The 19,936-nt window shown below is 36.1% G+C and overlaps 1 protein-coding gene across 1 annotated transcript in view; it reads left to right on the plus strand.

Moving 5' to 3' along the window:
• The window catches only part of LOC110446245 (micronuclear linker histone polyprotein-like), a 56,321-nt gene extending 36,840 nt beyond the window's left edge, over window positions 1–19,481 (plus strand). The window contains exons 2-3 of the mRNA XM_021491291.1: window positions 17,168–17,978; window positions 18,201–19,481. Of these exons, the coding sequence (XP_021346966.1) occupies window positions 17,168–17,978; window positions 18,201–19,481 (2,092 nt within the window). The remainder of the gene's footprint in view (window positions 1–17,167; window positions 17,979–18,200) is intronic.
• Window positions 19,482–19,936: the final 455 nt, after the last annotated feature.

Raw genomic sequence — 19,936 nt, forward strand, 5'->3', positions numbered from 1 at the left:
GTATTTAATATGACCAATGATATAGATGTAAACTGTACTTCACTACTAAACAATGTTACCTCATAAAATGTTTACGATATAGATATACATTGTATTTAATATGACCAATGATATAGACGTAAACTGTACTTCACTGCTAAACAATTTTACCCGATACTATGTATACGATATAAATATACACTGTATTTAATATGACCAATGATATAGATGTAAACTGTACTTCACTACTAAACAATGTTACCTCAAAAAATGTTTACGATATAGATATACATTGTATTTAATATGACCAATGATATAGACGTAAACTGTACTTCACTGCTAAACAATTTTACCCGATACAGTGTTTACGATATAAATATACACTGTATTTAATATATGACCAATGATATAGATGTATAAAACATCTGTATACTGTACTTCACTACTAAACAATCTTACCCGATACATTGTATACAATATGAATATACACTGTATGATGTATCTAGATGTACATTATGTACATAGTTCTTACCAAATTAACAATATAATGAGTTATATGACTCTTCTATACACTCCTCACCTTAATTAAGGATCTACGTTTTTTCTTCTTCTATTTACAGTCATATGATCAATGTATCCGTGTTATTACCCTACATCTTTATATCCCTCGAATGTTTCGAAGATAAATCCGCGGGAATTAACAGAAATGCAACATTGTACCACGTTGTTCCCAACATCCTCTCAGTCTTAGTAGTGCGCTGTCAAGACTACAAATACATCAAACCCTAACAGCAAATTTAACAGAAATTGTCAAAAATATAAGATAACAGCTATTGTAATAATGCAATCTTTAAAATGTAGGCGTAAGTGTTAGAACAATACAAAGGTATTCAGGCGTAAGTGTTAGAACAATACAAAGGTATTCAGGCGAAGTGTTAGAACAAACAAAGGTATTCAGGCGTAACTGTTAGAACAATACAAAGGTATTCCGGCGTAAGTGTTAGAACAATACAAAGGTATTCCGGCGTAAGTGTTAGAACAATATAAAGGTATTCAAACAAAAGCGATATTTTCTGTCGGTGCATTTTTTTGATATGCTTTGGAAATATCGCTGTTGCAGTTTTAGAGAGGAATTAAATATTCTCATACCATATCAAATTCAACAATTACAATAAGTTGTAACAAAAGCTGTTCAAGAACAGAATAGCTCGCCTATTCGCGAAATATGTTATGCAAGTAAATATCCTTAGCAATACATGTAACCTAACATGATATACGGTTCTAAACTGGTTTTGTTATTGTACAATAACGGTAACCACGCAAAGTATGAGCTACAAAGAACTTGAATTATTTATGTTTGATATGTATGTCCAAGTATTACAATTTATGACTACAATAACGGAGCTTTCAAATGAATATATAGTCAATAAAATCTTTGAAAGTTGCACGGCAAATTGAAATTGTCCCACACCAATTTAAATTAAAAAAAACCACACTCTTTTTCCCCAATAATATGAAAATATGGTTCAGAACATTGTCTACATTGCAACTCTAAGCCCCAGTCCTGTTATATTTAACACTGCACGACAAAAATTGTCTCAAACTTTTAACCAAGTCAGCTCACCTGTTGTGGCCCCTCAAATACCAATTTACTGTTTCGCACATTGCTTTCACTAGATCGAAATGTCTCAATCTTATAATAGTAACCAGCCTATCCAGTGTTTTGATCTTATACGGCACAAAACAACTTGCGAACCAAGTTAACTAAGCGGTTTTCGACCCATGACATATGACAAAAGGTTAAGCACATTGCTTAGACTCATTATAAATGCTTTAATCTTATGATAGTCAACAGCCTTTAGACTGTGGTAATTTAACACTGTCTTCAAAGCAAAGGTGCTTATCCTGAAGTGGGACGCCGAAACCGATGTGGTTACATTAGCCCCCCTACTCCGAATATGCGAGCTGAAAAGCACGAATTCATACCAGATTTATTAAAAACAAAACAGGAATACATGTGTACCTGTCCAATAATGAGACATAACAAAAGTCTTTTTTTTTAGCAAATGAATCGAAATTATTACTGTTGATTTTCGTTGAGAAATGTATCCCATATTTGTCAATGCTTCTTAAACTGAGATTATGCGGACTTGCGAGATTATACGGTAAAACCCACTTCCTCGAACTCGCATTTTCTCAAAAAAATATCTAACCGTTCATTTCCTTTTATTATTACACTAAATTTACTTATTCGAGATAGATCTAACGTGATCGAGTGAGCGAAAAAGTAGGCTTCAGATACAATTTCTTGCTTTGTATGCTTTTATTACAGGCTGGCTCCAACTATTAATTGTTGAACAATCTTATATTTAAAGAAATATACCAAGTATGTATAAATCTTTCATTTTTTTGATTTCTTACATGCAGAACCTTTATGGAAAAACGTTGAAACATATGGTCTTCCTCCCATTTTAACATGTCGATACAAGGCGATCTCCACCCAAACTCGGATTCGTCAAAGATAATGTTTTCCTTGAACTGCTGATCTGTACCAAACATATTCGAGTTAGCGGGGTTTTACTTTACTATATACGATTGATTGTCTATGTCGTTCTTGGTCGTAGAGATATTTGTGTTCAGTTATATGCTCCTCACATGCGTTAATTACACAATACAACATCACGCGGTGAGAACTGTTATTTTATGTGTTTTTATTCACATCTGTTCAACTCTTACGTGGTTCGTGTATAAAGAAGGCGGGAGTATAGCATTGTAGTTTGCCAAATGTAAATCTAAATGAGGTTTTTACTTACTCTTGTGTTAATAATATTCACAGCTAGGTTCCACTTAGATGTATGTTCGTCATATTATGTTCTCATTTTGTCGCCAAGTAAATATTACACGCGTAAGTTAAACACATAAAGGCGTTTAAAATAGAAAACAAAAAATAATTAGTCGTAAATTTGTTATGATGGCGTCACGCCTTGGACCGGGCTACTTAACGCTCCTCGTAGCTTGTGTCGGGGTTGGCACGTGTTCGACTATGCTATTACATGTTATGCCTTCTGACAATGTGCAAAGTACGGGATTTATTTGAATGGTTAGGCTTGCACATGCCGAGTATTCTCCGTTTGTAACAATGAAACAGTCATATCATGCTTCAGTTCACGTTTTGTTTTCAACAATAAACTTTGTTTTCTCTACGGTTTACGAAAAACAATTAACCATAATCAAAATAATCATGTTAAATTATTTCCTTTCACGTTCAGTACGTGCACTTTCCCCCCTATTTTAGCAAATATCGTTTTAATGATGGTCCACATAAGGCAGGAGATAGAAACCCCGGTTTCCCGCTACCCCTAGTCTTCGAAGGTCGACACATATCCTCGGATTAAATTTTATTCGGCTACTTCCTTTTCGAACGTTATCAGCAATGACTAGCTCCCATGGAGGTTAAACACTCCGATTCACGGTTGGTCGTTAATGTCAATAAAAGAATAAAAAATAAGAATAATATTACAACCTTAATGTTTAGTTTTGGAATTCACAAAACAACACAAAACTGAACAAAATATCAACGGCATTTACATCAAATGCAAATATTGTAAAAGCATAATATTGCGTTGGAGATTTAATTCCGTTTAATCATATGGCTTTATAAAAAGCACGAAAGATTATCCAAACGAAATTTTAAACACACGAAATATGAAATAAACTATTAATTTTATTACAAATACATGGTGCTATTACATTTAGACAAAAAACATGATTAACGGTGTAATTATCTTCACTGACGAATTATTTGTCACTTTTTTTTAATTGCATTATTAGCTGCAGTTATTTGAATAGCTTCAACCTCTGTCGGCTACTGACAAGGTACATGTACATGTACGTCTATGTGAGTCCACAAAGTATACATTATGTGTACATCGCTCTTTGTATATAAGCTACAGAGCGAAACGGATCTGACCGATACCCATCGAGTGAGAAAATCTAGCCCGTTCGTACTGTACCTGTATATATATTTATATTTACCTGCACTGTTTCGCCACGACTCTCAAAATACAGGATTTCAAAATACTGATTCCACGAAATATAATCCCAACAAATGTGTCCTTCTACAAAAACAACGAAATTTAACCCCAACGAAAATATATGCTTTTACAGTACTACATACAACTTATAGGCGTTTCGGAAACACAACTTACAAATTTATTCATCGTAAAATTGCATGTACACAATACCATATTAGACCAAAATTGAATTACCTCAATCTGAGACTAACAGTTCAAACACAACATGAACCAAATAGAAAAGGGGGTACAAAGGAGAGCAACACGTTAAGTTTGTAAAATGTTCAAGTTCAGTAAGATATGATAAACAAATACAATGCCCAAGTCGCATAACAAACACAACACAAACACAGTTCACAAACAGAAAGCGATGTATACTCTCATCCCAGCAGACCCAGGAACACGACGACCATTACCACCGAAATATCTATGTATCAAAAGACCCGTGCAGACATTGATTCCTCCACACACAATAACGCCATAAATGCTGTACCCCTCATTAATCATAAAATCCAAATACTCGCTGAATTCAAAACACACACGCAATACGAAATACTGGAAGAAAGACATAAACTACACAACCACCAATCTGACACGGTTTACAACAAAACACAAACAAAAAGCCAACACTGTTAAAAGGATTGATCACGTTAAGTTGAACTCTTCAACCTTCACATTTTAACAGGTTAAAAAAGTTACCAATGTCGGGGCCATTTTGATAATGAGAATTTCTTAGGTTCTCGTAACATCATTTTAACACTGGCTTTGTCAATGTATTCAATTGTAGCTTGTTGAATTCTCCTGTACACGTTTAAACTGTTCAGTATTCCGAAAATAATATGCAACAAAGTTGAGAAATCATACAATGTACAATATTGTATTTCATTACTTATTATATAAGCTAAATCCCTTTTGTTTCATGATCCCGTACATGTTGAAAATACCACACACAAAAAGAAATACAGTGCCCCCCCCCCCCCCTATTTTTTCACTAAACACATTTTCTACTAATTAAGTACAAATTAAAAAGCAATTGGTCATCAAAACGTTTTATATCAATCGTTAACTCAGAAAAAAGAACGTTTAAATTCATAAATAATGGGAAGCGGTTAAGTTTAACTGTTACTCTGATTTAAAAATAAAAATCGAAGACTTTTACTTCAAAAATTTAGAATAAAATACTATATTATCAAATGTGCAAAATAATATAGATTTTTGAAAAGACACACGGAACATATTGTATGAGTTTTATCTGCTTGCGACCAAAATTATGTATTTACTAAAAATTACATGTTACGTAAATTTTGTATGTTTTACCGATCATAGCAAAAAAATCCAGGACACGGATATTTCCTTTTCTTTTCTTTTTTTGTTATATTCACTTTAAAATTAGGTGGCTTAAAAAGTTGGTTAGTAGAAAAAGAGTCTATTGGCAATTAAAACGTATTGGTAGTTTCATTTCAACAAATTGTATTCATGATGATATAAGAATAGTATCGAACAACAGGCTTTGGCTATACCAGGTCTCTCCTGGAACTGAATTATTGATAGTTTACCAACTACAATATCGCATGACATTAAAACAATATGGAAAAGCAAGAGTAATCGAATTTGGTGTTTGTCAAATGAATAAAGACATGTGCCTAACACAAGTCGGCATTGTGAATGATGCATTCTACAGTGACAATTCCAGTAATATCCAAAGCTTGTGCTACGTTCCCTGGCAGTCTTCTTATCAAGTCAGTCAGATTTTGTCTCAAGTACTAATACCCACAAAGTGCCAATTGTTTTAAAATGTGTCACCGTATTTGCTGTTACGAGAATCCTAGTAATAGCCATAAGCAGACAAATCCCAAATATCACTGGAAGAAAAATATCTACACATGTATAATATTCAAAGCTTATGGCAGGAAAGATGAGAACGCAATGCAGTATGTATTAAAATCAAAGGAAATCGTAATGGTGATATAGACTTGAGGAAATATGTGGACGTCAACTTATATGCTTTGTAGGATCACAAATAATATGTTAAGTAAAAATTTAGGTTGTACTAAACCATGTATATATATATATTGTACTGTTACGCTATGGTACACTTTGTAAAAGATACAGGATATATTTCTGAATAAAACGGCCATGCTTCACACTTCGATGTTTATGTAAGAGGCGCGGTAGTCTAGTGGTAGGACGCCGGGCTCGTGACTGAAGGGTTGCGGGTTCGAGCCACGGCACGGCACTGTGTTTTATCTCTGAGCATTATACTTTACTCCGCTTGTTCCAGTCTACTCAGCTGTAAATGAGGACGTGGTTGGGTAGTGCTAGAATTGTTGAATGCTAGCTGTGAGCGCCGAAATGGCAGCACAGGCTGTATGCTCCCCAGGGAGTTGAGAAAGATGTTGGCTGGTTGCAAAGACCCTGTAACCACGGATAGTAATTTGTGAACCGCTTTGAGACGACCTCCGAACTAGGTTGTGATAAAGCGGTATATAAGAACCTCTAATTAATATTATTATTATTACATGCATTGCCAACCTACTTTTACAGTACGATACCTGTTTAATTCATTGATTTGTTTTGTTTATTTGTTTCTGATTATCTTTGCTTTTGTATGTCTCTTTTTCTTTGTCTTTCTTGTTTCTGTTTTTTACTTTTCATGTCATATACTATTTTTTTATCATTATTCAACTGCCCGCATTCCTCATGAACTATCAAAGCAAATCGAGTTATGATGTATTCATCAAAATCAACAGCATTGACATGCTATCGTTTGGACAATCACAGTTCAATCATAGCCGTATAAATCTGGAAGGGTTATACTTAGATAGTGACAATATTATGGTAATATCATTGTTTGATATGACAACTTAATTGATTGTCTGAGGGTATTTTGGACACACTGGATTACATCAAATGTTCTCCGCCAGGGGGCGGAGTAATGCACAAAAGTACATAACCGTTTATTTTCTCGTTTGTGTATACCTTATGATATACAAAATGTATATACATCGTAACCTAAATGTATACATTCATTAGAACACGTAAGTACCACATACCCTCCTACTATGTACCATATCATCATTTACACGTGTATTGTAGTTCACATGTGAACCACATATACCTGTACCTTAGTGCATGTGTTAACAACATAAAATATAGTTGTTTATGATACACACAACCAATACTACACGTTTGTACATATCGCATACAAATATACAATAGTACACGTGTGTACCACAATACAAATACAGATGTACATATTTGCACATGTACAGCAGTACCCAATTGCACCAATACACATGTTCAGTTAAACACATGTGTAATATATACACATGTACAGTAATAGACACAGGTCCACGTATACACATGTACAGTGATACACACAGGTCCACATATATACATGTACAGTGGTACACAAAGGTCCACATATACACATGTACAGTGATACACACAGGTCCACACATACACATGTTCAGTTAAACACACAGGTCCACATATACACATGTACAGTGATACACAAAGGTCCACATATACACATGTACAGTGATACACACAGGTCAGCATAAACACATGTACAGTGATACACACAGGTCCACAATACACATGTACAGTGATAAACACAGGTCCACATATACATATGTATAGTTATACACACAGGTCCACAAATATACATGTACAGTGATACACACTGGTCCACATATATACATGTATAGTTATACACACAGGTCCACATATACACATGTACAGTGATACACAAAGGTCCACATATACACATGTACAGTGATACACAAAGGTCCACATATACACATGTACAGTGATACACAAAGGTCCACATATACACATGTACAGTGATACACAAAGGTCCACATATACACATGTACAGTGATACACAAAGGTCCACATATACACATGTACAGTGATACACACAGGTCAGCATATACACATGTTCAGTTAAACACATATGTAATAAATACACACGTGATACACACAGGTCCACATATACACATGTACAGTAATACACAGAGGTCCACATATATACATGTACAGTGATACACAAAGGTCCACATATACACATGTACAGTGATACACAAAGGTCCACATATACACATGTACAGTGATACACAAAGGTCCACATATACACATGTACAGTGATACACACAGGGCCACATATACACATGTACAGTGATACACACAGGCCCACATATACACATGTACAGTGATACACACAGGGCCACATATACACATGTACAGTGATACACACAGGCCCACATATACACATGTACAGTGATACACACAGGTCCACATATATACATGTATAGTTATACACACAGGTCCACATATACACATGTACAGTAATACACAGAGGTCCACATATATACATGTACAGTGATACACAAAGGTCCACATATACACATGTACAGTGATACACAAAGGTCCACATATACACATGTACAGTGATACACACAGGTCCACATATACACATGTACAGTGATACACACAGGTCCACAATACACATATTCAGTTATTTACATGCGAAACATATACACGTGTAGAGAAGTACACACAATGCTCAACATACATCGACTTCGGATTGATATACTTTAAATAGTGGTTGTTATAAAATCCATTTAAATAGGAACAAAATTAATGTACGTGTTTAAGTCGAAAACAACGGAAATGACAGGTTTAAGGATGTACACCTCTGAGAAGTCAAAAAATTCCTGTATTAAACTTTTTTTCTTATGTTGATTTTTTGAAAAAGGAAATAATGGCATAGTAGAAAATGCAAAAACAAATATATGTCCGTGTGTTCGTTTTTGTGCTATGATCGGTCAAAGATACCAATCTAACACAATAGGTGATTTTAGGTGAATTTTCGGGTTTTGACCATTTGCAGAACAAATTCATACAATTTCTTCCAAGTGTGTTATCAGATATGTATGAATGTTTGTAGAATTGATAATTTTTTTATTTTCTTTTAAATCATGGAAGTAAAATTTCTTAATCTTATTCAATTTACTCAGAAATGCGATTTTAGTTACCCCTACCCCTTATTTTTTAATGAAAAAAATCACATTTTTCACCATTTTATGCAGATTAAACGCTTGATATAAAAAATTCCTGTATTAAACTTTTTTTAGTATTCAATGAATCAAAAGAAAATGTGTTTCTCTTTCTAAAAACAGCCACAAAAATGGGAGGTCGGTGTGCTTCTTTTTTTGTCCCATTATTATTTGTGGTATTTTTCACCTTTTTCGGGTTCGAAAATAATAAGTGCTTCAGTTACCCTAATATGTAAAAAAAAATACCAATAATATATAACTTTCCACTTTTTTGCACATTATTTTAATCATATTGAACATTATAAAGTTGTACAGCAAAATTGAACCTGCTACATTTAAAAATGGTGACACAATAACAATTTAAGTGATCAATCTAGTGTCAAAAAAGGTGAAATTTTTGCCCTTTGTGAAGCGTAAGAAATTCACATAAATACACTTTTTAAAAATGGCCGCCAAATTGGTCATTTTTTTCAAATTCTTGTAAAAAATGTTCTACAAACAACAGACATCTAGGGTTTTGACATGTTTTTCAGATGTGTGTTTGCTATTAAACCTATCATAATTTGTTTAATATTACAAAAACCCGTTACACCAGATCAAAACGAGACTTGAACGTGACTGAAACCTCAGAAGAGTACATCCTTAACTATTAAACAGAATCGGAAGAAGTAATTAGGTATCAGAATAGCCATCATAAGGTCGATCACCGGTCAACAAATATTTAGTTTGTGTAATGGACAGGGTAGCATAGTCAACAGGGAGGAATATTGTACCTTTGTAAAAATTGTTTTGGTGTATTCATTCTTATAAAATTATTTAATATACGTATAAATGCTCTTGGAGGTTTTTTTTTACAGATTTACGTAAAGTGAGTAAATGGAATTGAAATAGGGTTTGTTAAAAATTCTATTCGCTTATTCTCTTGCTGACTTCATACATTGTATGTCATCAATAGGTAAGTACATGTTGATATCGGTTTTATTGTCACAGGCATGTCAACGCATACAGTTCCTACAAGTAAACAGTAAAACAATACAAAGAAACAGATGGCACAGGTCGATCATAGTATTTCATTTCCAAAAAAAGACTATCGTGTACATGTAATGATATAGCAATTCGTCAATAAAAGACAATGAGCATGAGACATGGTGAGATTTGCTTGATAAGTGAGACACAGCTTGACACGAGGACAAGTGAGAGACTTACAGAAACATATCACAGGCATGGAGAAACGCTTGGTTCAAGAGACACATAACACCAACAAAGGTGACAAGAACGAGTTATAGCAACACACTTACGTCAACAACAGAGTACAATTTCTAGTTTCCGTAAAAATAACCAAGACTATCATCCCGTTGGGAGTAGGTGTGGATCCACTCTACTACACCATCCTGCTGTATCTATTTTCTTAGTCGACAGAGCGCTCTGGGGTTGGCAGCTGAGGCGACTGCAAAGGACAAAGCATACGATGAAGTGTACTTACGACATAGTGTTCCTTTTTAGCATCCTTTGAAAAAAGCCAATAAACAATCCCTTCGAAGACAACCTCAGACTATGTACTCTTTGATTTTCCTTTTATTATGTATATTGACCATTGTTGTGAGTGATAGACGTACAATTTTTGTGTTGACAATGTGTTTTCATAGAGGTTTTATGTTTTGAGCTTTGGTATGACAATATTATCATAGATCAACTCCTCCGCCAGTAGCTCCTACCCATGACAGATACAGGCAATCAAATTTCCTGTCTATCAAGATGGAGCAGTAAGTGGACACTTCAAGAAGCCTTAACATATTACATGAAGTGATGGTAATCGGCAACCCTTTGAGAACAACACAATAGTCATGTTCCAAACAAGCCAGAAATAACAACAGGGATAAGCAAGAAAACCTCAGAAAGACACCACGTCAGCCTACACCAACAAGGAGAAGAGGTTTCAGCATTACATGTAGCTGGCGGATTACTGAAATAAACTTTTTTAAATTTTCGGGAAACGAAATTGTTGTTTTGGCGCATTTTAAGCCCTTGTGTATGCTAGCACTTCCATGAACGATACAGTTTGTTCTAACGGAGTTTCAACGTTACTTAGGTATACCAAAGAGATAGTCCTAGACAAAGCAGACAATGTTTGAGGCGATTGTCGTATTAGTAAAAATTACATGATCGATGAGCTCATCCGTCAACATTTTATATTGATAACTTGTTGTAGAATGATTTCATTTTGTCTAACTGCGTGTAATCGTTTTTGTTATTTAGATCAATGAATAAGTTCTGCTTATAGGTGCTATCATATCATATCTTATCTTTAAGACGTTTAGTACTTGTGCTCAATGGATCATGGTCAAACCGTTTTCGTCGGCGTTTGTCTAATATGGTGGATGCTTTTTTTGATTCATCAAAAATCGGGCTTCCATACATAGTCTACTGCTTTGCTGATAATTATTTAATTAATTAGTTTCCGTGTAAATCTTTCCTTTGTGCATGTTTTGACGTAGTTTTATCGATTTTTAGTTCGCATTATTGTTTTGTTTGCACTTCGATATTTTTTAGTTTTTTCATCAACAGCCAAATTGTCAAGATCTATAAGGCATATAGTGTCACATTTTGCAAACAGAAATAGAATATATATTCATATGATTAGGCGCCTCACCGAAGTAAAGGAAACACTGTTCATGCATATGTAATGAAAACAAAAACTTCTCAGCAGCCAGAAGCTGATCTGGGGAGTGCTAGACTATATATATATATGTAAGGTAAATGCAAGGGCCAATGTTCTGAATGGCTGATATATGGATAGACATTTTCAATTGCTTGGAAATTTCTTTGAAATGTTTGGACATGCAACTAAAGACCATTGCCTCATTGATCTTAAATGTCGCAAAAACCAATATGTCGCTTAAACCATAAGCAAGTGCACATTTATCACACATTTTAGGACAGTGAGCTCTCCTGCAGGTACAACTTTCATGGAATAGTCCTTGTAAGCAAACGAGTACAAGGTGGTTGATTGATTTGAGTTTCCTGAAGTATTATTTCGTCAACGTGAGAGTCATACAGACAGCCCAGAAGCTTAATCACACACAAAGGTAACAACCGAAATATTCGAAACTTTAGTTGCTGGTAGAATTTCCCTATTGTAGGTGATGCCAGATAGACGCTGGAAGATGTAGGGCTAATGTTTTGGATTTTAGAAATCGTGTCAACGTAAATCTCAGGAAACAGCAAGAGAAAAACCGTTACAACTGTTACAGTTGTTTCAGAAGAATAATCTTTCAGATAATTAACCCGATACACACCACCAACATGTTATGCTTTGAGTATGCTTACCTCGAAACAGAAGGTTATTGGTCAAGGGAGGTAAAAACAGCAGTTAAATTAAAATAATCAACTGCTTGTCTTTCACTTTGGTACTTTAACAAATGACATCACACCTTATAACCCTGTAACGAATGTAATTTCCTTAAAAACATGTTTATGTGTAACATTTGAAGTGAGAATATTGAAATCATGAATACTTGACCCATTTCTATATATGTTGGTTATACAATCAGTGGGAGCCACTTACATTTCCGCTTTATTTAGGACAGGGACTTTCTCTTATGATACCGTGGCCAGCTGTCTTTTGGTTTGTTCTGTTTTAGTTTGTTTTCACTGAATTGTAATTTAGTTTCTGAAATCCCCATTAGCTCTGCTTTACTTACAACATGACTAACAGGGTATCTTTCCACTAAACTGGACGATAACGTTGTGGTTTTGGTTTTACTTAGCACTTTGTAACACTTGTAAAATTATGCATTTTTTTTTTGTTGAAGTGTCAATTCCAGTTCGCTCTTTGATTGTATTCGGCTACTTATTCTCGATAAGTACGTTTTAACTAAATTTGCACAGGAATAGTCGCGTGCAAAGTAATTCCGAGTTGACACTCAATCTCAATTTAATCACTAAGATGATGCATGTACAGCATATGATTGCTCAATGTAATGACTGATAAATGTATTATTAAAAATTGCGAAGTTTAATAGGCACCGAATCGTCATACTATGCGGAAGCAATTAAGTTATAATAAAATATTAACTCCATTATCCCACATTCAAGGCAAAATACCGACTTCCGGTTTTATTCTACATGCATGACCTTTTTGTACTCAACTTCTATTAAATGTGGTAGCATCTTGAAAAGTGGATTTCTTTTCTTAAAACGTAAAGTAATGGTTTGATCAGAGGTGTTGAATTACACTCACAAATATGAAGTTTTTTACTGGACAAACATTCATTTAATCAGTACAATCTTAATGCTTTTTATCTGTTCATTATCCATAAATATTATTGACGTCACGAAAAATTAACAATCCGTGCTTCGGGATTAAAAAACCCAATTGATCAATTTAACTCGCAACAATGTATGTAGTGATTTTGTATAATAGGTGAATATCCTCACTGTGGAATTTATTGATTAAATTATTGAAATAAAATTGATGATATTTTGTTTATTTCCACGAACTACATGTATGTTGTTTTGCCGGAACGGTCGCGTGTACTCGTGACGTCACAAGAATAGGTACCATTGACAGACAGTGCGAAATTTCGCTTTTGTCTGCAATTTTGTGAGAATTATGGGACAATAACTTTCCGAAGAAGTCAGTTTAATGCTTAAATAACTGCCTATGGACTTTAAAAAAATGTTTGATGAAATTTTGTAATAAGCGTATTGATCGTGATTGGTTGCATGTTAATTAACTATATTAGTCAACAGCTGTTGTACATGTTTTCCACGAAAGAAGTCTTCGATCATTGGTAAGGAAATGTGAGAGTCCTCTCCATAACCTGCTTTATAACTATGCTTAGCGTTGTCTTTTGTCGTTGATTGGCTACAGCATTTCCTTAATTCGTCTGAAGACAACTATGATATATAGGAATTTAACAACATAATAGACTTGTTTAGTATTTCTCAATTTGCTTAGAATCCACATGTTTTCTTTGACTTGACGGAAAATTTGAAAGTTGCAATATGCGGTGCAGGATATATAGCTTCTGCATGAAGTGTATGTTTGGGTGTATGCTGTCTTTATTTAGTTAGAGTGTTTCCCAGCGTTCTGTTGGCTTCTGCTAGGAATATAATAAACAGATTAAAGTGTTGTTAATCGTCTGAATGTTACGTTCCCACTCTAAATATAATACCAGTCGTAAGCATTTGCCACAATATACCTAAATGATGAATGATAATGGATGTAAAACATAGAACCAGAAGGTTGTCATCATAATGGACACACGCGTAATAGGAAGAAACGTAAGCCAAAATACGAAACGTGTACATGTTATGAGCTATCGCCAACATTATTTACCCTGGATGTACACGTTGGTCGCTCTCTTTCCTGTCAATTCTAAAATTTGACATGCGCGATCTTAAACAAAGAGAACTCGACTTACTGAGGCTCCATCAATGGCATAGATCATGGAAACGCTTGTCTCTTAGGGGAGATATCTTGTTGTGTTATCCATATACGTCAAAGTCGAAGAGGTTACCATGGGAGTGCAACGATAAATCAAGCCATAGCAGTTTATAATTTTATTACAGTCTTATCCCATTATAAGCTCTTTCAAGAAAGAAACACAAGAGAGCCGTTATTCCTATTTTCTTTTTTCTTTCCATAATATCGCGGTTACACGTAAAGACACCAACGAGATCCCAATTCAGTGCTATAACCTTGGGTTTGAATTTAACGTTCATGTATATCAATAACGTCGACTACGAACGTACATTGTAGCCACACGTGTATCAACAATATTTAGAACATCACACAAGTATAACGCACACGAAAGTAGAACACACATATCACAAATAAATCTAATACTTTTTTTCACAAATATGCTAAACAAAATGCACCGACCTTAAATTTAGCATTTTATTAAACCACCAATCTAGACCTGCTTCAAGGCAACGCAGACAATCCCTTTGACCATCGGAGAAGCATAGCCGATCTTTTTGACTTTCTCCATGATGTGATGGGTTGTATATCTAATTTAACCCAAATAGCATGTTAGGCAGTAATTAACATAATGAAATGTTAACAAAAACGTTTTTCGCGCCTAAAATCGAGCAAACTACAGGAAATATGAGAACTGGCGCAGTGTTAACGAAACAAATAAAGAAAACTCATGAGCATATCAATAGCTCGACCTCCATACCACCAACAGAATACTTCCCACTGAGATAATGATGGTGATCACACAGAATGGCTATTTGTGAAAGAAATCAAAACATGTGGATAACAAATCAACTTCGAAATGTAAACACTGTAGTCTAGGGGAGCAGAAATATACTTCCGAGAAAGGGAACGTTCATGATCGGAAAATCAAAACCGAGAAGCTGGGAAGAGAGTAACCCTGAAATGGCCGGAGGAAAGCGGGCGATGTAAAATGTAGTGTTTGTGATTTAAGTTCAGGAGTGTATATACGTTCGATTTGGCCAATATAATTCTTGTTATTTAAAGACAGCGCATCGTCGATATATTTGAAAGTGAATTTATAAACTTGGCAATGAAGACATTGCACCCCTCATTTCTGGTTGTGTTTTCATTTTACACTACATTACTTGTCGTGACTTTGTTTACAATACATTACTGGTCGTGACCTTTGTTTACAATGCACCACGGGAAACTGTACATGATGCAGATTATCGATTTCATTACAAAGCGAAACTAAGCTACATGTATTATGAAGTTAATGTAGTATCCGATTCCAATTGAGTGTTGGGTTCTCCATAGCCTCCAACACATGGGTTGGGTTCTCCATAGCCTCCAACACATGGGTTAGGTTCTCCATAGCCTCCAACACATGTGTTGGGTTCTCCATAGCCTCCAACACATGGGTTGGGTTCTCCATAGCCTCCAACACATGGGTTGAACTAGGTGATAAGGTGTCATTTAGCCATAATATGTTATGGAGGTGCCACATTGCTGGCCACCATCAGTCTTTTATAACTCTTTGAAGGCTTAGCCGTTGTTGTACTTAAGTGTGACATCGAATTACGCCTTGAGGTCAAGGTCAGATCATATGTCATCTGAACATCGCCGTAACATCCCATCTATCTGAGATAATGACGAACTCGACCATGGTAGTGTTTGATAGTTATCTTGTTCTTATGTTGCTGATGACGTCTTAACGATCAATTGAAGTGTGGTATCTGATGATAAATCTTTATATCTGTTTGTATTATTTTCAAACTGGCACAAAGATCACAACTAGAAACGTGAACGTGGTATTGTAGAATCGATTAAATCATTATAACGACGTTGTGCATATAAAACAATTTGACCGACTTTATAGAATAATTCACCGGTGACCTTAAACTTTCATTCAGATCAACCATTGCATTGTGAGGCGAAGGAGTAGTACCAGATGTGACGTGACATATGTGCATTTGACAAAAACGAACAGCAATTCGATGATTTGAATTTAGGGGTTGCGATGACGCTAGACGATGATTGATATCTACCGTCGTCACACGCTATTTGTAGCAAGGACGTTAGCCACAATACATTGCGTGTATGCAAATATCACTGCGGATACATAACATTAACTTCTTTTTTAAATTCACTAGTACCTCCAGACAAATCCAAAAAGAGGATTTTCAATACGATATCCAATAACCAGATATACATTATACATTATACTTTATTAACCATACGTTACAATACATTATATAGTAAAAACTTGCTACAACAAACAATGTGTTCCTTTTCGCTGTTGCAAAAATATCTCATCATGTATAACATAATTCAGACACAAGCAAACATTTCAATATGATATTGTAAGATATGAATGAGACGTTGACAAATCAAATTCAAGGAATGATTTATTTTAAACAAGTTTCCGTATTTTCTAACGGAACGATAAACTATTTTATTACCTGAGTCGTTTTGGTAAACATTTTCATGTAAACATGATATTTATATTACCTTATACTAGGAATTTATTAGTTAAGTAGTTATCTTGATATTTGCGCAATAAAATAATCGACACCAAGAAGTAATGATGAAAAAGTCGGTCAATACAGCAAAAAGTCGACCACTACAGCAAAAGGTCGAACACTACAGCAAAAGGTCGGTCAATACAGCAAAGGGTCGGTCAATACAGCAAAAGGTCGGTCACTACAGCAAAAGGTCGACCACTACAGCAAAAGGTCGGTTAATACAGCAAAAGGTCGGTCAATACAGAAAAAGTCGACCACTACAGCAAAAAGTCGACCCAGCAAAAGTCGACCACTACAGCAAAAAGTCGACCCAGCAAAAGTCGACCACTACAGCAAAAAGTCGACCACTAGAGCAAAAGGTCGGTCAGTACAGCAAAAGGTCGACCACTACAGCAAAAAGCCGACCACTACAGCAAAAGGTCGGTCAATAAAGCAAAAGGTCGGTCAATACAGCAAAGGGTCGGTCAATACAGCAAAAGGTCGACCGCTACAGCAAAAAGTCGGTCAATACAGCAAAAAGTCGCCCACTACAGCAAAAGGTCGACCACTCGGTCAATACAGCAAAAGGTCGGTCACTACAGCAAAAGGTCGACCACTACAGCAAAAAGTCGCCCACTACAGCAAAAGGTCGACCACTACAGCAAAAAGCCGACCACTACAGCAAAAGGTCGGTCAATACACCAAAAGGTCGGTCAATACAGCAAAAGGGCGGTCAATACAGCAAAAGGTCGACCACTACAGCAAAAAGTCGCCCACTACAGCAAAAGGTCGACCACTCGGTCAATACAGCAAAAGGTCGGTCACTACAGCAAAAGGTCGACCACTACAGCAAAAGGTCGATAAATGCACCAAAAAGTCGACCACTACAGCAAAAAGTCGACCACTAGAGCAAAAGGTCGGTCAATACAGCAAAAAGTAGGTCAATACAGCAAAAGGTCGGTCACTACAGCAAAAGGTCGACCACTACAGCAAAAGGTCGACCACTCGGTCAATACAGCAAAAGGTCGGTCAATACAGGAAAAGGTCGACCGCTACAGCAAAAAGTCGGTCAATACAGTAAAAGGTCGGTCAATACAGCAAAAAGTAGGTCAATACAGCAAAAGGTCGGTCACTACAGCAAAAGGTCGACCACTACAGCAAAAAGCCGACCACTACAGCAAAAGGTCGGTCAATACAGGAAAAGGTCGACCGCTACAGCAAAAAGTCGGTAAATACAGCAAAAGGTCGGTCAATACAGGAAAAGGTCGACCGCTACAGCAAAAAGTCGGTCAATACAGCAAAAGGTCGGTCAATACAGCAAAAAGTGGACCACTACAGGAAAAAGTCGACCACTACAGCAAAAGGTCGGTCAATACAGCAAAAGGGCGGTCAATACAGCAAAAAGTCGGTCAATACAGCAAAAGGCCGGTCAATACAGCAAAAGGTCGGGCAATACAGCAAAGGGTCGGTCAATACAGCAAAAAGTCGGTCAATCCAGCAAAAGGTCGGTCAATACAGCAAAAAGGCGGTCAATAAAGCAAAAGGTCGGTCAATACAGCAAAAAGGCGGTCAATACAGCAAAAAGTCGGTCAATCCAGCAAAAGGTCGGTCAATACAGCAAAAGGTCGGTCAATACAGCAAAAGTCGACCACTACAGAAAAAAGTCGACCACTACAGCAAAAGGTCGGTCAATACAACAAAAGGTCGACCACTACAGCAAAAAGTCGGTCAATACAGCAAAAGGTCGGTCAATACAGCAAAAAGTCGACCACTACACCAAAAAAGTCGACCACTACAGCAAAAGGTCGGTCAATACAGCAAAAAGTCGACCACTACACCAAAAAAGTCGACCACTACAGCAAAAGGTCGGTCAATACAGCAAAAGGTCGGTCAATACAACAAAAGGTCGACCGCTACAGCAAAAAGTCGGTCAATACAGCAAAAAGTCGGTCAATACAACAAAAGGTCGACCGCTACAGCAAAAAGTCGGGCAATACAGCAAAAGGTCGGTCAATACAGCAAAAAGTCGACCACTACAGCAAAAAGTCGACCTCTACAGCAAAATGTCGACCTCTACAGCAACAAGTCGACCACTACAGCAAAAAGTCGGTCAATACAGCAAAAGGTCGGTCAATACAGCAAAAAGTCGACCACTACAGCAAAAAGTCGACCACTACAACAAAAAGTCGACCACTACAGCGAAAAGTCGACCACTACAGCAAAAAGTCGACCACTACAGCAAAAGGTCGACCACTACAGCAAAAGGTCGACCACTAAAGCAAAAGGTCGACCACTACAGCAAAAAGTCGACCACTACAGCAAAAGGTCGGTCAATACAGAAAGTTCGAGCAAAATGGTACAAAGTCGGTCAACACAGAAAAGTCCTGTCGGACAGAGAGAAATCAGCAGACTGCATTAACACAAGTTAAAATTCAACACGACATGCGAAGTTGGACGGCTAAATGGATCAGAGTGGAAGAAGGTACTACGTTTGTTTTTGAGTCGGCAACACTCACCGTTAATTATACACATTGACGTACTATTTAAATAGGCAGATTGATATTTTCTGGGATCGGTCTTCTAAAATCAAAGTCAATACGTCACAGAGCACTGACTAATGATCTTTATTTTGTGTATGAATGCTTTAAAATTAAATTAAAAAATATGTCTATATTTAATCTGCGTTTGTCTATATGGTATTGTTGTTAGGTATTGGAATTTTATACAGTGTCATACAATGTATATGGACATTGTAATGTTATATTAGGTATTGGGATTTTATACAGTGTTATATATGGACAGTTTAGTGTTGTTAGGTATTGGTATTTTATACAGTGTTATATATGGACAGTTTAGTGTTGTAAGGTATTGGTA

The sequence above is a fragment of the Mizuhopecten yessoensis genome, unplaced genomic scaffold (genome assembly GCF_002113885.1).
Source record: "Mizuhopecten yessoensis strain PY_sf001 unplaced genomic scaffold, ASM211388v2 scaffold309, whole genome shotgun sequence".
In the NCBI taxonomy this organism is placed as follows: Eukaryota; Metazoa; Mollusca; class Bivalvia; order Pectinida; family Pectinidae; genus Mizuhopecten; species Mizuhopecten yessoensis.